Source organism: Phyllostomus discolor, chromosome 1, assembly GCF_004126475.2.
Source record: "Phyllostomus discolor isolate MPI-MPIP mPhyDis1 chromosome 1, mPhyDis1.pri.v3, whole genome shotgun sequence".
Taxonomy (NCBI): domain Eukaryota; kingdom Metazoa; phylum Chordata; class Mammalia; order Chiroptera; family Phyllostomidae; genus Phyllostomus; species Phyllostomus discolor.
In genome coordinates this window covers 67661528-67688621 of record NC_040903.2, presented here as the reverse complement: position 1 = coordinate 67688621, position 27094 = coordinate 67661528, and the positions used below count along the sequence as shown (strand labels likewise).

The window sequence follows — 27094 nt, the reverse complement described above, 5'->3', positions numbered from 1 at the left end:
CCTGGCGTGCAGCTCCGCCTGGACTGTGCTGTGTGAGGGGAAGTCGGTCTCCCGGGGCCTGACCCCTCCCCACCCAGTCAAGACAACCGCTTGTGGTCAGTGCAGAGCGGGCGACCTCCCTCCGACAGCACGTGTCTCCCTGCTTGTCACACAGGGGCGGCCTCGCCTCTCCTCTCTCCGTGTTCGCTTCTCTGAGAGACCCCCTTCCCTACAGTAAACGTCTTTGTCTCCTTGTCCTTTTGTAAATAATATCTACTTCTCTCCAGGAGAAGGCTTTTCCTGGTGGGCTCCTTCTACACCTAGCTCCCCAAGACCCCCATGGGCTGCCGGTGCCACCCAAATAGGCTGCGGGGGGGGGGGGGGGGGCGACGGGCGGAGGGGCGGGGTTCTTGCTCAGAGGGTCTGAAACGTCGGTGGAAGGTTTCCAGGCACCTGGGGTTAGCCCTGACCATCAAGTGCATGCCAAAATCCTATTACTTTTTCTTTTCTGCTCTCACTGTGGGATCTCTTGATCAAGGGAGGGTCAGGATGGAAGGAGCAGGATCCTCACTCCCTCTTCCTCTGCTCCGTGTTCCAAGTGAGTGAGCACAGCCCCTTACACCACCGGCCTCTCAGCTCCCCCTTCTGTGCAGGGGGCAGACAAAGCCCTGCCAGGCTGCTGGACCCTGGAGTTCCCTGCAGCTCTCCCGGCCTCTTCACTTAGAAACAACCTCGGACTTCGACAGGAAAGTCGCGTGTGGGGAATAAGTATTTTTCCAGAGCCTTTTGGGAATACACTGTTGAGAGGATGCCCTATGACCCTGGATAATTCAACGCATGTTTTCTACGCACGAGGGCATTCTCCCACGTGACCACGACATGCCCATCGAGTGGAGGTCAGTGCAGCTCCTCTCCTTCCGTGCGGTCACCCTCTCCCACTCAAGTTTCCCATCTTCCCCAAAAGTCCTTTTTGGCAAAAGGGTGCAGTGTGGTGTCCTGTGTCCCATGGAGCTGTCACATCTCCTCAGTCTCCCTTGACCTGGGATGTGTTTCTCAGTCTGTTACTGACTGAAAGTTACTCCTCTTGACACTTTTGAGCATAGCAGACTGAGTTGCCCCTGGAATTAGAGTTTCTGACACCGCGGTTGATTCAGGCTGTGGCTCCCGGGGAGGAGCCGCGGACGGGGTGCTGTGCTCTGCCTGGGTCCCGCCCACGCGCGCGGTTTCTGTGGCTCCATCACTGAGGTAACTGAGCCCTCGATGAAGGTCTGCCTGCCAGGTTCTGCAATGAAGTGAACTTTTGTTTCTTGTAATTATTAAGTATTTTGTGGGGAGGTACTTTGAAACTGTGTGAATATAGTTACTCATCAAGTAAGTACAGTTAATTAATTCTAAATGTATGCACATATAACTAATTAATATAATTAGTCAATTAACATATGTGGACTTGTGGTTTCCTATTTCTTCCCCTGGGTTATGGCTCGTTGTTATCCTTATTTGCCTTGGTACTCACACCGTCCCGGACTGAGTCGGTGGGAGCTCGCTGTAGCCACCACATGACCTTCTGACAGGTCCCTTCTCTGAGCAGTTCCTGACTTCCTGGCACAGAGGTAGTATGTCCTCCGCTCATCTTGTAGTGTCCCTGCCCGAGTCCTGGAACGGCCCTCCCTCCCAGGAGCCCTGGTTCTTTTCCGTGGAGAAGGAGTGGTCTCCTCCCCAGCGCTCTGGGCCCTCCCAGGCTCCCCACTCTGTCCTTGTAGAATGCAGTCTGAGCGAGAGCCCAGTTTATGAAAAGCCCCCCTGTGGTAGCCGACCACCCTCGCTCTCCGATCAGACTCCTCCTCCCTCACCAGCTGGCCTGCCTTCAGCAAGAACTCTGTTGGGTCGGCCCAGCAGGAGTGCCTTTCCCCCTGCGGTTTTCGTTAGTCATGTCCACTCTTTGACCCTCCACCCTGCTCTTGGGTTATAAGCCCCCCTAGTCCTGTTGGGGTCGGACTCAAGTCCGATCGCCCCCACTTTACACATCCCCATTGCAGGAGCACCCCCCCCCCCCCCCCCCCCCGCCGTGACAGTCTGCCCCGCCGTCCCGACAGGTGTCACGAGTCACTTCTTCTCTCGCAGCAGCGTTCGTTCAGACACCCGCATCTGGGCTCCAGGTGTGCCGTGCACGTCGCAGTGCCAGTGCACTGAGCTTGGGGACGTGCTCTGCGCACACTGACGCCTGTGTTTATATCCATTTCTGTCGATGCGGATCGCAAACCCGAGTGTATATCCACATGGCCATTTCCTCCCCGACACCAAAGGGGTCACTGGTCTTCTCCTTGCCGTGTTGTAGCCCCTACTCGGGTAGGGAGAAAGCTGGCTCCTGTTACCCTAAAAAAGTTGACTTATTTGGTCTCTCCCTCTGCACATGACTAGCTTCTCATAGCGCTGCTCCCTCCTCCACAAGGATGCCATCCCAACAGCCTCCAGCCCAGGCTGCCTGCCCCACAGCAGCCCTCTTCACCCCTTTCCCACCAGGCATCGTGCCCCCAACCCCTCGGACTCCTAACCTTGCTTGGTCCCCACCTCATGGCTTTGGGACAACACTGTGAGGGAGGGGACAGGGTGGAAGAGCCTATCTGAGCCTTCAATAGCACAGAATGTTCTGGTCAAGGGTGACGGTTTCTGAAACCCACGCAGCTGTCCCCTGGGCTGAGGCTGTCTGGCTGGGTTCACTGTGGCCCCTGTCAGTGCTTCTGAGCGAGAAGGGCCTTGCACAGTGCTGGGGGGAGGAACGGGCGCTTTTCTCCTTCTGTGCTTCCACATTGGCTTCAGGTCTCACGCGTCACCCCGGGTGGGTTACATTTGAGTGATCCTGCCAGCTTCAGGGCTGGTCAGGAAATTTTCCATATCTTCCCCTGGTTATTCATGCTTTCCGAAAGCAGGCCCTGTGCCAGCAGCTTCTGGCCTGAGTCATCCACGCTTCACTTAGCAGCACCCGGCTCCCCTCCCTGTTCCCCCTGCCCACCCCCCCCAACCCCAGGAATCCCGATTCCAGGAATCCAGTGCTGGTCTCCACAGGGGGCTGAGAGCGGCTTGGCAGGTGCCAGAGGACAGAAAAGTCTCCAGGAAGCCCTGATAGGGACAATCGGGCACTGACAGCCCTGGAGGTCACCGAGGCAGGGGCCAGTGAAGCTTAAAATTCAGGGCCCCTCACTGACACAGGCACTTCCAAAGCCTGCACCATTAGGAGTCAGGCTATCTTTGTCTTAAAGAAAGGCCCCCACATTGTCTAAGCTGCAGGCCCCACAATCCCAGCCAGCCCCAGATCTGATGCCGTGGGAAGCATGACTCCCACTCCTGTGAGTCCCAGAGGGAGAGGACCAGTGACAGGGCCCCGGTGTGTGGGGAAGCAGCTTGGCGTCACAGTTACAGGCCAGACTGCTGGGGTTCAAAGCTCAGCTCTGACATCCTACTGTGTGGCATTCTGGAAGTTAACTAACTTCTCTCTGCCTCATTTCCTCCAGTAAAGTACCTGCCTCACCTCACAGGGCTGATGTGAGGATGAAATATGTCCTTCTATATATATGAACTCTTGTCTGTCTGTCTGTCCATCCCTCTGGAACACAGAGGCAGGCACACAGTGCCCAGGACAGCACTTAGACCCAGGACTGCCCACTCGGTTCTCTGGGAAACGCTGCCGTGAAAGTCACATGTCCTGCAGCCCTGATTCTTCCCCTTGTTCCTCAAGGCCATAGATTGTTCCCCCAGTTCTTTGCCTTATTTAGGGAAGCTTGGAAAGACTGATAAGGGTTCCAGAACATTTCAATGTCAGGATTGTTTGTCATGGGCTGATTTTCCAGGGAGAGGTTTGGCCTGCCCCCACCACACACACTTCTGTGTGCACATGGGCGGCCGGGGCAGTAAGGAGCCGACAGCCTGGGCCTGTGCTGCCTCCCGGTTCCCTGCTCCAGGGAAGGGCCGGCTGTCCCCTGTCTCCCTGGAGGAGAAAATGAGAGGACGGAAGGCTTGGGAGGGATGAGGGTCAAGGGTTAGGGATAAGGACTTGGGAAGGTTTGCTGGCTGGGAAAGTGCGGTGGGTGTGCACTGGTTTGTGGGAAAGCCACAGACAGCAGCCTCAGGGGAGACTGTTACCCGGGAGGTGGCTCTGGGTTGGGCCTGGGAATTCCAAGCCGCCTGCAGGAGGCCGACCATGTGAGAGATGGTGACCCCTCTTGCCACCTGCCTGGCCCGCCTCCTCCCTTAAGGTGGAAAGCTGGGTGCTCAAACACTTGAACTGCACGTGTGGTTCTGTCTCTCCCTAGCCAGCGCTGTGACCCCAAGAGTGGCCGACAGATACTGGAGGAGGCCGGCCTGCACGCGCAGCTCCTCCTGCAGAGAAACCCTCTCTGGGTGCCAGCCTGCGTCCCCAGGGCCTTCGCTTTTAGTTCCACCTTCCCGCACACGCAGCCCTGCTCACCACCACCATCTCCTCCTCCGCCCCTCCTCACCCCAACCCGCCTTCTCTGCCCCCTTCAGCCTCTCTGCCCCCACTCCTGAGTGAAACTACAAAATACGTTCTGCTGAAGCCAAAAGAGGTTCCAGTGCAGTAAGTATAATCAATATGAAAAGTGAGACATAGTTGACCAGCAGATTACACATCAGGTTTAAGGACAATAAGTTTACTGGGGAATGAGCTGATGGTGGTGCAAGTCTACTTGTCAAATCACGGTTGAATTCCAGGTTTGGCAAAAAATGATTGCATTCTGTGATAACCAATGGCTCTGTGGGGTTTACAGTGTAGAGTATTGTATACTTTAGCTTTGTTTGTAAATAGTGTGCTACACATGCTTTACGCCAGTAAAATTAACAGTAAACACATGTGCATGTAAGTATGCATACACGGTTTTTCAGAGTCAGCTGTTAACACTAGCCTGCACAGCGCTGCCCACCCCCTTGCCAGGCTGGGTCGGCTGCCTCCTTTCTGCCCCATGAAGACCTGGGCAGACAGCAGCGCTGCCTCCTTCTGTCTGTCTCACCTGCTGACCTTCTTGAGGACCAGGGAATCTTTGTAGCTCCACACTTAACACAAGGCCTAGCACAGATTAGGTGCCCCTCCCCAAGTGTGATGAATTAATTCATGGATGTATCAGCAGAGTGGGTGAAGGTGGCCCTACACACTCTCCATGTTTTCTCTTCCTGGGCAGGGACCACATTTCCAGCCCTCTCAGGGTGGGGTGTGGCGTGTGATGAGTTCAGTCGGGTGACCTGTACTGTAGGAGTGATGTCAGCCACTTTCAGACAAGATCCTCCAGATGCCTCTTCCTTCCCTGCTGCAGGGACCCCGGAGGCTGCGTGTTCCTGGTAGCGTGGCCATAGGATGGAGGAGAGGTGTGTCACCCACAAGGTGCCTGTGAGTCAAATAGACGTTTATTTTGTTAAGCCACTAAGATCATGCAGTTTACTTGTTACCACAGCATAGCCTCACTTATCCTGACTAATTCAATCAGGAGACTAAGATGTGGGAGGTGACATGGGCCAGGTTGCAAAGCTTGTCAGTGGTAGGGCCAGGCCAAGAGCCCATCTTCATTTTCTCTGTATGTAGTGGTTCCCCCAATACGTTTCTTCCTTCCCAAACAGTTTTTCAGAAGCAGAGTGTGAATCTAGGTGGGTTTTGTTGAAAGCCCCATTTCAGAGCTAGCTGGCTGGGGCCCACTCACCAGGAGGCCTCCAGAGACACCAGCCTGGCAGGCACACCTAACAAACATCCTCTTTCATTAGAAGATCAGCAGGTATGGCTGGTGTTGGGGGTTAAAGCTCCAGCTGACTGTCATTATCCTGGCTGCGGTTTCTCTCACAAGCACCCCTCCCTGGCCCTGTCATTTATCACTGCTCTCTCAGCTTATCAGGACAGACCTGGCGCTTGGACAGAGAGACACCCAGCTTTGGAAGCAGCAGTCTTGGAGCACAGCATAAGGGCCTCCATCAGGAAAAACTCAGTTCTTCACTTGCACGTCCCTCCTTTCCTCTCTACTCGCCCACACGCCCAGCTCTGCTGCCACTAGATGTGTGCGGGCTTTCCCCACACCAAACAATTCTCTGTGACACCAGGGGGGTGTCCTGCAGTTTAACTCAATTCTGACACTTAGCTCTACCTGAGACCACGTCAGATCCCACAGGTGAGGAGCTCAGTGCAAGAGACTGCCTCCTACTTCTCAATTGCAAGTAGTAGGACCGCGGGTTATTCACAGCTTCTGTCGGACTTGGCTACGAGTTAGAGGTTCCTACAGCCCCCTCCTCAGGTTTGAGTAATTTGCTAGAGCAGCTCTCAGAACTCAGGGAAACACTTACGTTTCCAGTTTATGAAAGGACACGGTAAAGGGTGCGGATGAACAGGCAGATGGAGAGAGAGCAGGGTGCGGTCCGGGAGGGTCTGAGCGCAGGAGCCCCTGTCCCTGTGGGGTTTGGGGTGCATCGCCCTCCCAGCACATGGGTGTGCTCACCAGCCTGGAAGCTCCCCAAACCCCTGTTGGGATTTCTATGGGGACTTCCTCCGGTGGGCACGAGCTGTTGTTAACACAGTCTCCAGCCCCTCCCTACTCTGGAGAATGGGAGGGGGACTGAAATTCCAAACTTCATGGCTTGGTCATTCTAGTGACCAGCCCCCGGCCCGGAGTCCACCCAGACTCACCTCATTAGAACAAGATGCTCCCTGTGCTCTCATCACCTAGGAATTTATGAGGTGTTAGGAGTGCTGCGTCAGGGACATGGTCAGAGGGCAAATTTAGGACACAAGATGCTCCTAGTGCTCTTTTTGGGGAACTCTGTGCTAGGAACCAGATGCAGAGACCAATACAATACCCATGTAATATGAAAAATAGATTTATTGAACAAGATACAAGATACAAGAAACCATGTATATAGGACAGTAATGCCTCAGTCCCCTTCAACGTAGACACCTTGGGACCTCACACAGTTCTCCCAGTCACCATCAGCTGCCCCGTTGTATTTTCCTGAATCTCATTAATGGTCTGAAATCTCTTCCCTTTCAAAGGTGATTTTAGTTTTGGGAAAAGCCAGAAGTCATAGGGCACCAAACCTGGGCTGTAGGGGGTCTGACTTACCTGGGTGATTTGATGGTTCATCAAAAAATCTCTGCATGAGACGTGATGCAAGAGCGGCACATTATCCTGACAAAGCTGCCAGTCACTCGGTGCCCATAGCTGCAGCCTTCTGAATCATCCGAATAGTTTATGTGGAGGAATGTTAAAGCTTAATGCAAAATCTGATGCAGATTTGTAGCTCTACTCACTCAGTCATTTTGAATGCCATAGCCACACAGTACACATGCTCACTCAACAGCATCTACTGCCCTCACTGACTAGTGCAGTGAAGTCATTATTCACACATGCGCATTCCAGTCCTCTCCTTGGCTGCCAGGTTACATCGATGTTGTACAAACTGTTCTCACTATATTAACAATGGCTGGATTTTTTATGGGCAGACCTCATATATTTGCTTCTATCTCACAGGCCCCAAAGGACAAGCAGAAGAGAAAGGGTCCTCATTTGCAGCTGGAGAAGCCTTAGCTCAGTTCCATGAACATTTCTAAGTGTGGATTCTGTGTCAGGCGTACTGTAGTGTGTATAGCATACAATATGGGTAGCATAGTATGGCACACTGTATGTACAGTGTAGTATAGCACACATAATGTGCATAATGTAGTGCAGTAGTAGTGCAGCATCGTATGGTATGTACAGTAGTGCATTATACTAATAAAATAAGGTGTACTAATATATTATTAGTTTAGCATAGCATAGAACTTTTTGTCTCATTCCTTCCTCCCCCAAAACATGGCAATTTTCCCTTTCTTTGATTGCAAACCATGATGCTGGAACCATCTGGCTGAAGCCCAGGGCAGTGGGTGACATGAGGGGTGAGCTGGCACATTCCTGCCTCAACCTGCCTGGTGGTGACGTGGCATTCCCCTTCCTGGGCCCACCCATCCTGCATTCTGTTCATGCTCCTCTCCCAAGCACTGTTCTTAGCTTTGCTGTTTGTTTCTGTCTTTGTCACTAGGATGTAAGCTCCTTAAGAGTAGGTCTATTTTGTGCTTTGCTTCTGTTGTTCTGTATCCCAGTGTCTGGAAAGGTACCTAAGTGTTTGTTGAGTGACAGCTGGACTGCAGGCTGCATGGGCAGGGACTGCACCCTGGCTCACATCCCCCCCGCCCCACACACATGAGGTTTAGATCAGTGACTGTGCCTCACAGGTGCAGCCCATCCTACCTGCTTTACTTCCAACTTGCCCCTGGGTCTTTGCACAGGCCAAGCCATCTTCCTGGAATCTCTCACCGTTTAGTTACTTTAACTTCTGCGTACTCTTCAAGTCAGCTTGGTCTCCTTCTCTGACCGGAAGTCATGCCTGAACATTCTCCCCTCCTCTGTCCCCTAGCCTCGGTATTTCCCTTTTATAGTACTATTATGCCTTCTTTCCAATACCTTATTTGTCTGTCTTCTTCCTGGACTGGAAGCTCGGGAGGACGGGACTGTGTGTGCCCTGCTCACCACTATATCCTCAGCCCCTGAGGCACAGGTAATAGGAACTCAAACATGCATAGGATGAATATTTAGGTACCGACAGCCAACACAGTCATAGCCAACTTGTGACCTCTTGATCCATCCAGGGAGACCCAGGGATGCAGGTTCTTGTCTTGTCAAGGGTCCCTGCCAATCATCTCCTGCACAGTCATCATGGGTGGGACCGAGAAAGTGGCCCAAGTCTATTTTTCTCTCTCTCCCCACTCCTTTCCAAAAATAGGATTATCTGCTTTCTAAATTGTAAATGTAATGTATATTATAAGGCTCCTGAGCTACTTTTGTCTTTTACTGTTCATACACCTGTTCAATGGAAGAGCTATTAATTGAATACCTACTATGTGCCAGATGCGACACTAGACACAGGGGAAGCAAAGATAAGTGGGACCTGGTGCCTACCCTCTGGGATATTACAGCCAGCACCTATTCTGCATCTTAGGTTGCTCTGGCCAGCTGTGCACCTTAGGAGAAAGGGTCTGTTTTCTGTCTACAAGCCCAGTGAGTGCATCAGCATCACCTGGAATCCTGTTAAAACTGGATTCCCATGTCCCATCCCCAGAGTTTTCATTCTGTAGATCTGGGGTGAGTTTGCTAATTTTCATTTCTACAGATTTTCTTTTTATTTAAAAAGATTTTTTAATTAATTTTTTTAGAGAGAAAGAGAGGGAGAGGAACATCTATCAATTGCGTCTTGCTTGCCCCGGACTGGGGACCTGGCCTGCAACCCAAGCATGTGCCCTGACCAGGAATCAAACCAGTAATCTGTCATTTCACAGGACAGCACCCAACCCACTGATCCATACCCATCAGGGCTCTGCAAGTTTTCTGATGATGTTTACTTTGCCAGCCAGGGGCCCACATTGTGAGAACCACTGCCCTAGAGCCTACTGCTCTTTCTGTTTCAGAAGTTTTGCACATCTGTTATCTCATTCAGTCTCCGAATCTCTCATCCATGCACCGTAAGTGCACACACGTTGTGAGAGCTAAGGTTGAACCTTAACCCCAGACTTCCCACAGAATGCTGTCCTCTCTGAGTGGTACCAGCTGGCCTCTGAACAGTCTCCTGCCACCGGGGGCGCTGGGAAGGCTGGGCTGTGTCCAGGTGAAGGAAGTGAAGGTCATGTTGCAGAGGAGGGCTCCAGGAGGGCATTTCTGAGAGGGAGGCAGGAAGAGAGGGAGGCAGGGTCGGCTGTTCCATTCTGGAAGGAGAGCTGGTGCTGGCCAACACAGGCTGAGAAGCAGCCACTTGAAGGAAGAGTTACCGCGTCCCTCTCCCTAGACCACAGAGGAGAGGGAGGTGGAGGTGATGCTGTGAAGGGAGGGGGCATGCTGGGGAGCCTCCTGACCCCAGGCAGGTTTGACTGGGATCTGGATCATTCCACCTGCTGCTCAGAGACCTCTCTGGGAGCTCTGGCCGACAAGGCCGGGAGGGGCTGGCTGGGAGTGCGCTGTGTGGGGTGGAAAGTCTGAGGGCTGAGGCCGGCCAGCCCAGCAACTCAGAATAAATACTTCCTCCTCAAGGCGGCCAAGGGGCTCTGGCTGGACAATCCCCCAGTGTTCCCTGCAGTCTCTGGGGCGCTGGGCTGGGCGGGGCACTTCCTCCTGTGGGAGGAGGCCTCAGGGGCAGGGCCCAGCCCAGCTCTGAGAGGAGAGAGGAAAGGAGGTGGAAAAGTGTGGGCTTGGATGGGGGAGTGCTCCGATGCTGTGTATCTAAGCAGGAAGCCAGGCCTGCCCAGCCTCAGGGAAGGAAAATAAACTCTGGAGACCTATTTTTAGAAAGTGGCAAAACCCTGCTTCTCAGTAGGCAGGCGAGTTGAAATCTAAAACTGCTTCTTTGCTAAGGTAACTGAAGTAACCACTGGACTCATGTGAGTGCGGGGCTGTGGTGGTCAGCAGTGTCTGAATGAGGCTGTTAGGCTGGTGCCTGCTTGCCGTCCATCTGTCCGTGCTGCGGGCTCGCTCGTCCAGAAAGCTATATGGGACGTATGCTGTGGCCTTGGCAGTGGCAGTGATGATGGTGATGGTGACGGTGATGGTGATGATGTTGGTGATGAGATAATGACGCTAGTGATGCTATAATGATGATTGTGATGATGATGATGATGATGATGATGATGGTGACGATGATGATAACAATAGTGAAGGCAGTGATGGCAATCGTGGTGGTGATGATGGTGGTGATGGGATGACAGTGAAGGCGTGTACCAGGCAGACACCTGACGCCTGTGGCCTCACTGGGCCTCACCACTCCCTGCGAGGCAAGTATGGTTTGTCCCCATTTTTTCAGATGGAGAAAATGAGTCCCAGAGAGGTCAGGTTACACAACTAACAACTGCAGGACTGGGACTCAGACTCAGGTCTCAGTAACAGCAAAGCCTGCTCCACGTGGACCCACCACAAAATCTTCCAATTGGAAGGGGCAACACTGAGTTCCTGCTGCTTCCCTCGCACAGAGCGCTCTGCAGTCGCTGCCTGCACCTCCACGGCTAGGGATGGGGCTCACGCCTGGGAGCACAGCCCTTCTGTTTTCCACCAGCTCTGAGTGCCATAAGATTTCCCATAGCGAGCCGAGGCCTCTCCATGTGACCTCTGTGGCCACACCGAGTTGTCTATTTACAGAAGCCCTTTAAGCCCCCGGAGGCGGCTCCCAGCCTCTCCAGCATTCTGCGCGTGGGTCGGTCCTTTGGGCTGTCTCTGCTCCTTATAAAGCGCTGCGGGTTGCAGTGTGGGGTCTGGGACCAAGCAGACGACACTTAGAGCGAAACACACCTTTGAAGGTGGATGTGGCTTCTCGAAAGAGCAAATGGATATTTGGAATCAAGACTGTCTGAGTTGGGTGAATGAGCTGGGAGAAAACTTACATTTAAAAGATAAAATTGAGCAATTAAAAAATCTTGCCCAAACTGGCACTGAAATTCCTTAAGGAAATGTTCAAAACCATGGTTTAAATGATAATTAAATATTACCAGATGATGTGTACAGCCTCACAAGGCAAGGAGATGCTCAGTTCTCTGGAAGCAGGCACGTTCCCAGTAAAATGTAGACAAAAATTTCAACAGTGCCACTGACAAATATTGGCAAAGTTGTAATAATTCATGACACAGTTGGAGAGGGAATACCAATTTGCCTTGCAAGTGTGTCACAGTGGGAATGTGGCTCATGATGTAAAATGGTGACAACAAGTCTCGCCCAGCACCCTCCTGAGGGGTTCCCACCTGAGCTGGTGGCCTCTGCCGGAGGCGGAGGCGGGGCCGGGGCTCAGCCTCAGCAGTGGCCACTCTGCCTTGCCCTGCTCGGGGCACCCCTGCTCAGTGCAGCCGGGTCCTGGACCTCCTGCTGAAGCATGCTGCCTGTCCAGTAACATGCACAGCTCCAAGGCCTGCCAGGGAGCAGGCCGGGCGGGTTCCCCCCCAGCTCATCCAGCTGTGCTATGCGCTGGAGTCTTGCACACGGGTCTGTTGGAAACCACAACTGGCAATTCTAGATTCCAGAACCCAGTCCTGAGGGAGTGAGAGAGACGGAGCCAAAGAACAGCTTTGAACTGGATCCCCCAAGACAGAGGTCACGTGCAGCATATCCAAGGAACCCCAGCCCAACTGGCAGGGCCCTTCTGAGGCCCGTGCCCCACCTGTTCCCTCTCCTCTTTCCAGTTCTGTGCCACCCACCAGAAGGCTCTTCCCACCAGGTCTGACTTTGTAAAGACACGATCTTCACCCGTCTTTCCTTCTTATCCCGAAGACAAGTCCCCAGTGCCTATCAGCGGAAACCCAACCTCAAATCAGGGATGAGCCGTAGTGAGAGCGGGCCAGAGTGTCAGGACAGCACAGGAGACAGCTCTGTTCGAGGCAGGGAGGGCGCTGTGGAAGAGAACAATTATGAGATGTCAATCTGGGTGACCGTGAGGAGGGCTAGTCCCACACACTCAGGAGAGGGACGGCTGGAAGGCGTCAGCTTCAGTTTCACAGAAGGCAAGGACGCAGGGAGCTTGCAGCTGCTGCAACCAGGGCGTACACCCAGTAGCCCCCAGGGGGCCCTGGCGAAGAGGCGAGGAGCCTGCATTTTCTCATCGGTGAGTGGGTATGGCAGCCCCACGCAGTAGCGGGTCACAGGGAATGTGATAACATTGAGCACCACTCACAGCAGAAGCAACAATCTGCTGAACATGTGGATAAATGTCGTCATATTCAGCTTCGCCTCCTGAGCTTCCCAAATGAAGACAAGTTTCAAACAACTGTTTTACATTATGAACATTTTTAATTCAGTTCACTTGGCCTTTAAGATTGAACTGAAGAATAAGGACTTGGCAGGTCTCTCAAGCACATGGGCTGTGAGTTCAGAAGAGCACCATCGGTGCGCCCGAGCCCCGAGTCTGGAGAGCAAGCCCAGGAGGATGAGGCCGGCGGCAGGGCCCTACCGCCGTGCGTGCGGCACACCCCACCAGGAAGGGAGGGGGCCCTCCTGAGCTTTCCTGTTCTTTGACGGAAGTTGCTGCCCCAAAATTCAAAATGCTTAGACACCAAGCAAATGGCCAAGTAAAAAGATACATTTAATCCTATTTCATGGACCAAGAAATTGTACAACAGGAGAGCTAGTTGAAAGCCCAAGAGAACCATGCAGAATTGCCATCCCAGTAACTTGTCAGGGGCATGGGTTCCATGAGGAATTACCTAATTCTATAAAGGCCATGAAGACCTGGACGTGTCATCAGAGACAAGGACAAGCCTTCTGCAGCAGGTCTCAGGGCTCAGGGTGAGTACACAACACCACCGTCACCAGCAAAATCAGGAATGCTGAGGACGGAAAGCAACCAGTCTCTGGAGGGGCTGGTATGTAGGCGTGTGCGAGCGCACACACGTGCAAGCACACATGTGCACAGAGCTCCTTGTTCTCTGGAGCCCTTTACACCTGATACATGAATTCCTTGTTCATTCAGCCCCACCCCTTAAAAGTATTTCTAGTACTTAGGTTACTCCCCTTGGCAACTCTGCTTCACATACAAATACTCAAAGTTTATGAGGTGTGACCTGTTTATCAATGACTGAGTTCCATTAACCACAGCTTTCACCCGGCTGGACCAGCACAGCTGCCACCTTTCCTGGGGGCAGGGGCAGTGGCGTGAGGGTGATCACCGAATCTGAACCTAAGCCACCACACTTGGAGCTCCAGCACCCAGAAAGGAGACCCTGAGGCCCTCCTCAAAACCAGGCCGGTTTCCCCTTCAAAATGTTCGCTGAACCTCATTCAGAAGCCAAGGTCTGCTGGTAAATGGTTGGCCATGATAGTTCTGAAAAAGCAGCTGGAATCGGGAACGCCTACACTGAGCTCAACCAGCAAGGCCAGGGGTTCCTCCTGACTCGGCTTTGCTCTCGATCCCAGTGTGTCCGGAGCAGAGGGACCTGTGCGCAACCATGGCAGATGGGGATGACAAGGAGTGAGGCGGTGAAAAGTATACTGGGAGTATCCCAGGATTGCTCAATTCTCTGGAGAGGTGGGCTCTGCTTCTACCACCTGCTCCCTAGGGTGATTTGGGGTCTGCCTCCACCCAGGCCAGATAATTACTATATTTGTCACTTAGGCTTTCCACATCATTTCTGGAAACCACCATGTCCCTCCTCTTAGCTCATTGTTGAATGGAAAGTTCAGGCCACTTAGATAAGAAGTAAGCCTGAAGTGATTCTGTACAGAGCAAACTGGATAGGGCTGACGTGATGGTCCCCTCCAGGTAGGCTCGGCCTGGCTCCAGGGGCCATCGGCTGCCCCCCAGCTGGGCAGTAACCAGGAGGGAGAATGAGCCTACTGATGACAGCAGTGACTGGCATTTCTTAAGTCTTATGCATTTAGAATGTGCAGGAGAGCTACCTTTCTTTGACTAAAGAGACATTTAAAGAATGACTGCAGCTGTCACACACAAAGGCTGGTCGTTTTATGCTAACAAGTGTGGGACAGGGAGCGTTCCAAGGTTATCATGCTTCCTTGTGCAGACAGATGGGGTTTCACCCCTGCAGCAGCGTCACTCAGTGAAGGGGGTGATTCTGGCGATTCTGAAGCAGGAGCGAAAGCAGGAGCTGGAGGGGGACGGCGGGCTGTGCCCGCCCAGGCGGTCCTCCATTTCAAGTTCAGCCCCAGAGCTCCAGTTTTCCCAGGACGGGCAGCCCAGAGCTCGGCTTTCTCTTTTCTCAGATATCTGAAAGCAGAGCTTGTCCAGAAAGTAGATTAGAAAAGGATATGGAACTTGTTCCCCACGCTTTAAAGCAGGGAAAAAGCCTTGTTGTGAAGAGAAGAAACAAAACCTGTTTGGTGACTTGTCATTTCAATGAAAACATGAACCTTTCACAGGTGAGCATTCCCCCACACTCCTCCCCTTCCTCCTGCCACCCAGGAGCTCCCGGATCCCAGGCCACAGGTGGGGGCAGGAAGAAAAAGGGGAAAAAAACAAGCCCTGCTCCTTCAGAGAACACAAGGATTTGGTGCAAACATTTAAGAACCCCTGGGAGCAGTTTAGGGAAAAAAAGTTTATTAAGCTTGTTCCTCCAGGGCAATAAAATACTCTCAGAGAGAAACAGAGCCTCATTCTGCCACCTGGTTAGGAAACCAGCATAGCAATTATGAGTTCCTCGATAAGAGAAAACTTTTTATATTTATCTTAGTTCTCTCTGTTTACTACTCTTGAATAAACATAAAGAACTGATTTCACATAGCCAAAGCTGTGGGAATTTAACGAAGAGAACACTACATTACATTTCTGATTTTTACGAATAAAAAGGTCAGCCCTAACTGTTCTGTAAGGCCTTGCTTATTAACTCTACGAACCTCTTCATGAAAACTGATTTCAAGGGGCGCCTTCATGGGGAGCCGCTCCCCACCCCACCCCTGACTCCCCGACCCCCGTCAGGGGTTGTGAGGGAAGGATCCTATACTGTCGCAGTCAGGACAAGGAGCCAGCGCACAGCACTGCTGGCTGCGGCTGTGCATCCTCAGGTTCAGAGACCTGTGGCCAAGGGGTCCCAGGCTGCGCCTTTCTCCTCAGCCAGCCTCACAGGACAAGAATGTGAGCTGGGGCAGAAAAGCAAAAATCAACATTTCCGCTGGTTTTGTGAAGGCGAGTGTACACACCAGGAACCAAACACAGGAGAGGAGAGGAGGAATGGGGGAGAGACGGAACAGGCCCTGTTTCCCTGGCAACTGCAAAGTACAGGTGAGATTCTGGTTGGGCAGTTTGTGCGTACATTCCTAAAAGCAAAATAATGTTTCCCTGATTTTAAGATAAAGAGTTTCAAAAAAAGGAGACTGATCTACAAGTATCACTTGAAAAAAAACCAACTGGGCACTTAAGATTCATCTTTCCTTTTCATTACGATTTTGCTTTGCAATATGGTCCTTAAAATTCATTTGGCGACCCTTTAAGAACGTCCTATCATGCAGTATGGCGAGAAAACTAATGCCCTTCAGCAAACCAGCCGTTTTGTTGACACAATACACACACAGACAGGTTACTTCATCAGCAGCTATGATTTCAACCTTGTACAAAATGTATGGCTTTAATTTCTAGCGTTTGGGCACATGACCAGAATAATAGTGAGTATAATTACAGATAAAGAGGAAGTAGAAATTATGAATAAATGTAAGGAAAGAACATAACCATTTAAAAGAAAATAATTGAGAATAAGTATAAAATTTAAAAACAAAGTTGTTTATACATAAGATAAATTTCAATTTATTTTCAAAAATGTCATTATGAGAACAAATGTACTATATATAGTCAAGTTCACCTTAATCATAATGAAGTCAGGATAAGGTAAAAAGAAATAGTCTTCATATATAAGGGTATTTAGAATGTCAGCCATATCAAGACCCTCTGTTTTTAAACACTGTGTAGGGCATCTCACTTTGTAAAAAAGATGATCCAGCCCTCAAGAACCCTTTAACCAAATCCAATATAAACGGGAGTAAAATAAAAACTACTTTAAAAATATATTTCAATTAAGACCATTAAAAATCCATGATATTATTTCAGGAGGACAAGAGCTGGCCAAGACACTAAATACTGTAGTTCGGAGAGAAAAAAAAATACAATCATTTTATGTAACTTACAAGGCAAGTTGAATACTACAAAAAATATCCTTCACAGCACATTTAAAAATCTGAATTTAAATAATACTCAACAGGAAAGAAACATTCTGTGACAGTGGCTGAGATATAATAACAAAGGGGTGTGGTATCTGAGGGTGGCCCTTCCCAGTCTATTATCTGAGGTTCAAGACGCCAGCCTGAAATAGTTCTGGTGATAATGCTTGTGGCTACAACTCAGCAGTGGGACGGTGTGGGAGCAAACTAGTCCTCCTCAGGCAGTGTCACCTAGTCCGCTGTTTTCTTCCCTTTTACATTAATCCTGAGATCTTGCTTACAGAACACACGGAATCTGAAGGATCTTTTGTTTCCTTCTGTTTACTAGCTACCTTGGAAAATGCAGAACTAAAATTAGGTGATAAATTAAGCCTTTGAAAATGTTCCTCACTAAAAAGAGAAACAATTCTGCTTATCTGGAACCTTACTTGGAACATTACTTTAACTGAGAACAGAACACGCATCGCAGAATTTTAAGACACGGACTCACCACAATATTGTGCAGACGGGGGTCCTTAAAAGACTTCCACGTTAGGAAGTAGCAGTCTCTGTGTCATCTGTCCCCACTGGGATGGCTGTGTCTATCCAGAGTACAGGGCTTTAGGAAGCTTATGTATATGCGACGACGAACGTGTATGTGCCCACGCAGCACCTATATATGTGTATGATAACATGTTTCTATAAACACTATGTACACGTATGTACACAGTAAGTGCTCGTACACACGTCTCCCAGTGACAGACCTTCAGTGTGATGAGACTTGTGTTCTTTAAATTGCCACCCTTTCCGAACTCAACCTTTCTATTCCACTCTCACAACTCAAAATTATAGTACATCCTACTCTAAACGTTGCATTTCAATTTTCCATCAGAAAAAAACTAGGCAAACCAAATTATATCAAGACACAAAGGCATAGTTAGGGCTAACATACTGTTCTTTACCCTTCAAAAACAAAAAGCCAAAAATGTATTTTAAGACACTACGAAAATTTAACATTTTCTTAGAAAAGGAGAAGAAATCCCTCCCTATCTTGGAGAACTGGGTACGAGAGACCTACACTGGCTTTCACGTGGGTATGCTTGGGATCAACGGCTAGAATAGAGACTCTTGAATAACAAATTAGACCCAAGCCCCCTTCTCCCGCATCCTTAAAGTAGATGGAAGTGACAAATCACAGAAACCTTTAGGTCTTCAAGGTTATTCTCTGAGTTCTTGGGAAAAAAGGATGATATGGGGCCGTCCCTTGTTCACAGAGGGAAATCCCAGCTCAGCGGTGGGATGGGACGGGGCAGCCCTTACTGTTCTCAGCCCCCAGCTCCGACTCCTGAGTCCTGGTACCTGTCACCGCTGGTCCTCAGCAGGGCACCGCCATTGGGACGGGCGTGACTACTCTTTACAGCGCACAGTGCACTACAGGGCCAAACAAACCTGGCCGTCCTCATCCTCCAGCCCCCACTCGCTCTCCCTCACAAGTTCTCCTTCAGCAGGCCGAGCTTTCGCAGGGCCTCTCGGCGGGCTTCCTCAGTGGAGCCTCGGCCAGCAAACTGGACCGTGATGCCCTGGGGTCTGAACCCCACAGCCCTGGGCAGCGAACCTGACCGCTTCCTAGCATCCTGGCTGCAGTCTGGCGGCCGGTGCTCGTACAAGCTCTTGCTGGCGTTCTGGCGTGCAAGTTTGCTGGTGAGAGCAGGGTCCGGATGGAAGGTGACAGTTTTCCCAGTAGAGAAAAAGCCACCAGGCTCACCCTTTAGGACATCGTGGATGCTCTGGAAGCCATTGGCCAGTGGCGGGGTCTGCTCCGTCTGCACGCCTCTGGACTGCTGACTGCTGGGCTGCCCTCCTGCCCGTGCGGACAAGGCTTCCTGGATGGGGCCCGGCTTGCTCTGGTCACGTGTCCCCTGCTCCGGCAAGAGGCTTCTCCTCTGCTCAGGGAGATCACCCTTTTGGGCCCGATCTTCCATTTCTCCCAAGGAGAGAAAAGAGACGCCATTAATGTTGGCCAGGACCCGGGCTTTCCGCTCCTGCACGCTGACCGCTGCCTTGGAGATGGTCTTGTTGAACTCCTTCCCGGCACTGTTGGTCACGCTGATGTTGCTGGGGAAGCGGTGGACCTTGGGTGCAGGCTGTGCCGTGTGTCTGTGCCACAACGAGTGGTCTCCAATTCGAGGGGCTGTGGAAGTCAGTGTCCACCATTCTCCAGGCCTGCCCTCCTTTGAGGGAGAGGTAGGTGAAAGGGCTTCACTTCCCGCCAACTTCTCAGAAATTTTCTGGGCGATAACGAGCGGAGTGGGAACCGAGCGGGGCAGCTTTGGGTGCTCTGCTGGAGGAGAAGCAGAGAGCGGCTCTTTCCTGGGGTGGGCTGGCGCTGTGGGGACAGGCAGGGACGGCGGCTGAGGAGGGACCTCTGGAACTGTGGACTCTGGCTGGGGAGAAATCTCTCTACCTTGTGTCCCGAGCTCCAGGGCAGGAATGTCTTCCTTTCCAACGGGCCCAGCCCCTGAGAAGGAAGGAGAATCCTCATAAGCTTATGTGACCTTATGTAAAAATAAACACATTACATTCCCTTCCCACTGAGCTGAAAAGGATCTCAAATGGACATAATTCCAACTTCAGCAGTACCTCCTGTAAACTAAACTCCCTCTATCCCTGTCTCCTGGGCTAATGAAACGGAACAGAGTACATGATTCTCATAACCACAGGATGACAGAGTGAAAGACTGCCAGGTCAGAAAAGGCCAGTACCTGGGAAGCACATGGTAAAAGCAACCTTCTGAGGCCCCATCCTCCTGAGGCATTAATAGGAGGAAAAGTAACTTACCTTAGCAGGGATTTTTACCAAGGGGAAATGGAGGCTGGAAGGTGGTGTGCCACACCAAGGAGTCCCTCACTTTCCTCTGTGCAACGGAAATGTTTCCTGACAGGCCCAGATGAGATTTATATGCCAGCCTTGGAGCCCTTACTACCTCCAGAACATACACGGACCACAGAATGCCTAGCACTTTTCCGCCCTTCGGTTCACACACCTGTCTCCTGCTGCAGAACGGCAGTGTCGTACTTGTCTTCGTACTGCAGAACCTCACATGGTGCCTGGCACAGAGCAGGCACTTAAAATTGTTATGCAAATACCATGTTAGGGAAGTGAAGGGCAAGGGCTTACTTTCAAAGTGTGTTTTCCTCTACATTTTATATGATCTGACATTTTAAAAGGAACAGCTGGTTCAAATTTTAGGAGGCATACTTTAAAGAAATGTGACAAAAATAGGGATTTCATGTTAAGTCTCTTCTTTAAAGAGATGGCTGCAAACTAAGCTCCATCTTTGGAATCTACGGTCATAGTATGTGAAATTGGGTGTAGCACACAGCACTGCTTACGAATAAAAAAGAAAAAAATATTTCTAGAGGCTCATGACAAATGGCAATATTTTGTAGTTAGCAGAGCTAAATTATTTTCCTTTCTAGTTTTTCCTCATCATTACCAACCCTTATCCCCTTGACCACATTTATTTCTAATTAGGAAGAAAAATGGAAGAAAACTTTCTCCTTGTCCCTCTCCTTTGGTTGCATCACAGGACTCGAAGGACAAAGGGCGCACCTCTCTTCCGGTGCTGCCCCGAGTAAAGCAAAGGCACAAAGAGGATCCTGAGCTGAGTTTTTGTTCTGATCTTCTCCTGTTTTCCTGAGCCAGCTGACTTTTCATTTCCAGTGCCCACCTTGGAAAGTCATGCTGCAGCAATAGGGGTATACTCTTGCACAGAAAGTGAGATGCAACTTCAAGGGCTAAAATACAAGTACCTCACATGTTTTCTTTCTATAATGAACTGTTACCTGGAAGCTATTTCCAATTTTCTTTCTTTTTAATACAGATAGACAAGCTATCTGTATGCCCAATTAGTCTCATTCTTAATTCTAGCCCTTTTGGAATTTCCTTTCTCCTATGTTGTCATCCTAATATGCTAAGAAAATATCTACTTACCCTATTTTGCCATGGATAATGGGCACCATGTTTTTGGCCCAAATTTTCAGGAAAAGAAAAATCTTTCATTTCAATTTTTTCATTCAATTATTTATTTATTTACTTATTTATTTATTGAAACAAAACAGATAATTGCATTCCAGGGTATTATTTTGCATACAGATATCATTACTGCTTTCTAGTTATACTTCTAACACAAGAGCATAAATAAAAGAATTAAAAACATTTCTATAGATATGGAATTAGGACTACCTATGAATAACACACACCCTTATTTTTCCTTCAAAAATCTGGGCAAAAAGAATGCATATTATATATGGCAAAATACGGTAGTTGAACAAACTACCCTAAAAAACCAGATAAGCCCCGAGAGCCTCCACAGTGGCAGACACACAGAGCAGCGCCTCTGTGGCATGTAAAACACACACAAAGCAAGCCAGAGTCTGGGGACAGGGGCCTCACGCCTCACCTGCTGCTTCAGTCACACCCGGAAGGCGCTCAGGTTCCCCAGCCGCGGGTACTGGCTGCACTAAGTCGATGACATCTTCTGGCTCTGAGGGGCTGGAAGCGCTCCCTTCCAGAGACTGTGGGGAGTGACAGTGTACCCCACTGTCACAGAGGACTTGCTCCTCGAAGTCATCCTCCAGGGAATCAATAGTCTCTTCGAAAAACAGGATGACGTCCTTTTCCTCATGTGTGAGATACTTCAGGCTCTCATCATCCTATATAGTAGGTTTGGGGATTGGGAATGGAAGAGATAAAACAAATAGTAGTTTCGCTGAAAAAGAAAGACCACGACCAAGTCTGGATAGATACAGAGCCCAGGGTAGGATTTGCCGCACTCGAAAATTTCCCACATGGGGAGAGAGTCTGCCGTGCAGGTTATCTCACTAACACACCTGTGCCTGTATGACCCTCACCCTTTCACCTGTGTGAAAAAGGAGGGTGTCAAAAAGATACAGAAATAAAGGATCCTAGGCCCTATTGTTGGCTCTCTTCCTGTGGTTCCTAGTGAGTTGATGATGAGAAAGCAATTCTTCTTTGGTCCCCCTTGGGAACACTTTGCAGCGCTTACTGCTCTCAGACACACTTGCTTTCTCGTAATAGCAATGCGGGAAATCTCTGCTTGAAGGTGGTGAGCTCACATATTTATATCTTCCTCCAGAAACCTCACCAACAACAATGGGACTTATTTTCTTTTAAAAGGCACAAATCACAAAGACAAAAATAATAGGAAAAGAGATGACAGCAACGAAATTTGGAAAGTTAGATAGCAAGACAGGTGTAATTGACTCAGCAGACCCAAGAAAGATGAGTTTTAGTCAGCAGCAGGGAAAGCCACTAAGCAACCTACAGAGTACGTGAAGGCTTCCCCTGGTCCTGGGGGGCTTCCCACAGTCCTGGGAGGCAGCCCTGAGGCCCAAGCACTGGCGGTGCTGAGTGGTTCTGAAGTGTGGCAAAGATGGTGTTGACAAGAACAGACCAGGTTAAAAGGCTCTTTCAGAAGTGATCAGATCACCCAAGTAGAAAGCTAGACATTTTTTTTCTTAAAGAAGATAAAAGAGATAAAAGAGAGATTTGAAGTAGGTAACATCAAACAGCATTGACATAAAGGACCACACTGAAAATGGGAAGTAAATGAGACCAAGTTGATACTCTGCCCAGAAGACTGGAAGAGTCTTCCCTGGGGATCTGAATGGTCCAAGGGCCAGAAGGCCAACACCACAGATCCCCAGTAAAATAGCTCAGCTAGATTGCTCTACAGTGCAGACCAGTCAGCAAAACCCAGCGGATAATTTTTTTCCAGCGGATAATTTTTAATCGTGTTCTTAACATTCTACTCATACATATTTGCCTAGAGCTAATGATCCCTAAGCAGCTGAGAAAAACCTCTAACACGAGAGACATATCAAAACAAAACAAAAATAAACAAAAACAATTTACAAGAAACTATGCAGAATGATGAAAATTTCAAAAAGATGATCATTAATATCCTCAGAGAGATAAGAGATATTGAATCTGTAAAAAATATGATGCTATTTAAAAACTAGAAAACAAAAAAAAGCTCTTAGAAATTAAAATTATGACAGTAGAAATAAAAAATGAAATAAAAGCCTAGAAAATAAAGTAGAGACACTGGAAAAGTACAACAAAAGTAAAAAAGAGAATTTTTTAAACAGAGAAAAAAGAAAACTAGAGGAAAATGGTCAGAGGTCCAACATCTGAATAATGGGGGTTCCAGAAAAAGAAATCAGAGAAAAACTGAAGGCAAGGAATTATTAAAATAAGTAAGTAAAATAAATAAAGTGTCTTCAAACAGAAGGATCAAAAGGGGCCATCAGAATAACCTAATGAACAAGAATAAACTAAACTATGCCAAGGTGCATTTTTGTGACAGTTCAGTACACCAAAGACCAAGGAAAGATCCTGAAAGCTTCTCAGAGTGAAGAAAGGCCACATAACAAGAGATCAGGAGTCAAAACAGCGCCAGACCTCTCAGCAGCAACACTGGAAACCAGAAGACAATCTTGTGATTCCTTCAAAGTTGTAAATGATCCATTTCATCTGATCAAGATGAAGTAGGTAAACACGGTACATGCATCCTTCCACAACTACATCAAAATTACAACTAAACTATATAACAATCACAATTCATAACCACCTGAAATCCAGCTGAATGAAAGTCCTACAAACTTGGGATATAAAGAAGCCACTTTGAGACTGGTAGGAGGGACAGAGATGTAGAATGGGCTGGTCCCACACCCAAGTGTGACAGATAAAAATTGGGAGGGATATCTCAGCTGCAGAGGGGCCTGCTGAGGAGCCAGGGGACCCAACCCCACACCAGGCCTCCCAGCGCAGGGTTCCAGTGCCAGGAAGGGAAGTGCCCCTAACTTCTGGTTCTAAAAGTCAATGGGCATTGTGGCTGAGTGAAATAGAGGGCTTCTAGAGTCCCACGCAGTCCCTCTTAAAAGAACTGTGCACAGACTTACTCAGACACACTCCTTTTGAACTCCAGAACTGGGGCAGCAGCTCAAAAAGCTCCAGGGGTTATGAGGAGGAACTGAATTGTTTGACATCAGGGACAGCCTTCTCTCAGACTGTAGTTCTCCAAGAGACCATTGTTCCTTTGATGAACCTTCCCTACTCAGAGCCAGAAGGCAGGTACCACACCTGAGTCTTTATCAACTTGGATATCACTGTTTGCCTTGCCCTAGTGATTCTCTGAGACCCTGCCTCACCCAACTTGCAGGCCCACCCAGGCTGTTTCCAGTGGCTTTTCCATACAAATGGTCTGTCTTGGCTCAGGATTCAGACTTTCCCAAAATCTGTCAAACAAGAAGCATCTGGCTTCAGCATGCCCCATACCTCTCCCTAAGTGGCCCAGGGTCCAGCACTAGCAGCAGCCACCCTTGGTTCACAACTTGGCCTTGCCTGGGCGCCTCCAAGCCTAGTATAAGCAGCAGCCATATGTGGATTGTACAATAGCTCATGCCAGGTGGTCCCAGGCAGAACACGGGTGGTGGCTAACATTGGCTGTGCCTCCTGGGAGGCACCAGAGCCAGCACACTTAGCGGATAGCTTCAGACCTCATTGTAGCACCACCCAACCACCTCCACAAGTGATACATTCAAGGGGCAGAATCATCAGGCACCAAAGCCCTACTGAAGTAAGTTTTGCTCTGTAGGGAGGGCCTCTGCACAGCTGATCCTCCACAGTGGTCACAGCCAGTACTTGCAGCCAGCTGGCCTGGGGGTAAATCCCTCCCATTGATGGGCCAACAGCAATCAAGGTTCAACTACAAGAGGAGGGTGTACACCGCCCATATGGTGGGGTACACCTGGAGTCCCCAGCTTGGGTGAATCGGGAGGCTTTGCCACTGGACTGTACTGGACATCTACTACATTAAGTCACTCTACCAAGTGCAGGAGACATAGCAGCTCTAGCTAATACATAGAAGGAAACACAGGGAGGCTGCCGTAGTGGGGAGGCAAAGAAACATGTCTCAAATGAAAGAACAAAACAAAAACTCCAGAAAAAAAACTAAACAAAATGGAGACAACCTACTAGATGCAGAGTTCAAAACACTGGTTATAAGGATGGTCAAAGAACTTAGGAGAAGAGTAGTTGAATTTAGAGAGAACTTCAACAGCATAAAAAAGGACATGGAAACTATAAGAAAAAAACCAGTCATAGATGAAGGATAGATTAACTGAAATGAATAATTTATAGGTAATCAACAGTAGAGTAGATGGAACCAAGAATCTAAACAGTGATTTGGAATATAAGGAAGTAAAAAACAACCAATCAGAACAGCAAAAAGAAAAAAGAATCCAAAAAAACTATGATAATGTAAGGAACCTCTGGGACAACTTCAAGTGCACCAACATTCACATCATGGGGGTGCAGAAGGAGAAGAGAGAGAGCAAGAAAGTGAAAACTTATTTGAAATAATAATGACAGAAAACTTCCTTAACCTGATGAAGGAAATAGACATACTGGTCCAGGAAGTGCAGAGTCCCAAACAAGATGAACCCAAAGAGGCTCACACCAAGAGACATTATAATTAAAATGCAAAATATTAAAAACAAAGAAAAATCTTAAAAGCAGCAAGAGAAAAACAGTTACCTACAAAGGAGCTCACATAAGACTGTCGACTGATTTCTCAACAGAAACTTTGCAGGTCAGAAGGGACTGGCGAGAAATATTCAAAATGATGAAAAGCAAGGACCTACAACTAAAGTCACTGTATCCAGCAGAGCTATCATTTAGAACTGAAGGACAAATAAAGAGCTTCTGAGATAAGAAAAAGCTAAAGGAGTTCTTCATCACCAAATTAGTATCACATGAAATGTTAAACGGTCTTCTTTAAGAAGGAAAAAAAGATAAAAAATATCAACAATAAAATAGCAATAAATACATATCTATTGTCAATTGAATCTAAAAAGATAAACAAACAAGCAGAACAGAAATAGACTCATAGATACAGAGAATATTTTGATAGTTGCCAGATGGGAGGGACATTGGAGGGATGTTTAAAAAAGGTGAAATGATTAAGAAGTACAAATTGGTAGTTACAGAATAGTCTTGGGGATGTAAAATACATCATAGGGGTGTAGTCAATAATATTCTAGTAATTATACATAGTTATGGTGCCAGATGTGTATGAGATTTATTGGGATGATCACTTAGTAAGTTATAAATGTCTAGTCACTGGGGTATACACCTGAAACTAATGAAATATTGTATGTCAACTGTAACTGAAAAATAAAAAATGATTTAAAATAAAAAGTTTTTGAACAACTTCAGAACTCTAATTTTATACCTAACCAAATTTAAGTTAAGGTAGAATGAAGATGCTTTTAAGACATGCCAGTTCTAAACAACGTATCTCCCACATCTGCCTTTCTCAGGAATTTGCTGCAGCAGGGTGGGGAGTAGGGTTGTTCCCTAGACAAAGGAAAGAACCAAGAAAAGATATGGGAGCCAGGAAAGGGGAGGGTGAGAGGGAGTCCCAGGATGATGGTAATGTCTCAGGATGTCAGCTGTGTGGTGAATGACCAGTCCAATTCAGAGCAGGCCAAAGAGCTACACAGAACATGAAGACAGCAAATAAAATCAATACAATTATTAACCACAGAACAACACTAAAGCTGTGAAAGCATATGAGTCACATTACCTGTAGCAATACACACACATACACAAAAATATATTAGTTATATTAGTATTTATAGTGGCAAGAAAACAAGCAAAACAAGAAACAACTAAAATGTTCAATAATGAGGGTATTATGATTAAATAAATCATGGCACATTCACAGATAAAATGTTATATAGCCATTTAAAATGGTGTTTTCAAAAGGATATAATGGCTTTCTTCCCCTCCACCAAATTTTCACGTTTCACTGTTCCCTTCGAGTGCTTGCCCACATGCACACTTACTTTGCATGGATAACATATGCAAGTTACTGTGCATTTTGCTTTTTACCTGTATAGTTATTATAACTGCTTTTATACGTAGTCTTTTTTTCCATGACTGTTGACTGTGATAGCTGTGTTTATTAACTGGCTTTTACAGATTCCAGGAATACAATGTTAAGTGAAATAATGCATACAGAAAAATAGTTGTCTTGATGATTTAAATATATGCATGCTTTGTATCCACAAAATACAAAAATGCTTAAAAGATACATATTCAAATGTAAAGAATGGGGGAAAATAACGTTAAACAACTAAAAACAGGTATGAATTAAAAGTCATCTGGGGTGGGATGGGAGAGGGACTCATGGAAGACTGGTGCCTTCCATAAACCTTATAAAACTATTTGCCTCTATACTTTGCTCACAAACTTTGATAAAACAGCAAAAAATATGGTGGAAAGCAGAGGTGACTAAGAGCTGCCCCATCTGGCATAGAGGAATGCTTCATACATGCTGTGCT

The 27094-nt window shown here is 48.4% G+C and overlaps 1 protein-coding gene across 1 annotated transcript in view; it reads right to left on the bottom strand.

The window, feature by feature from the left end:
• Positions 1 to 16248: 16248 nt before the first annotated feature.
• The window catches only part of PROSER2 (proline and serine rich 2), a 43235-nt gene continuing 32389 nt past the window's right edge, over positions 16249 to 27094 (bottom strand). The window contains exons 3-4 of the mRNA XM_036024222.1: positions 21124 to 21376; positions 16249 to 19179 (exon numbers count right to left, since the gene is read on the bottom strand). Of these exons, the coding sequence (XP_035880115.1) occupies positions 18149 to 19179; positions 21124 to 21376 (1284 nt within the window). The 3' untranslated portion in view covers positions 16249 to 18148. The remainder of the gene's footprint in view (positions 19180 to 21123; positions 21377 to 27094) is intronic.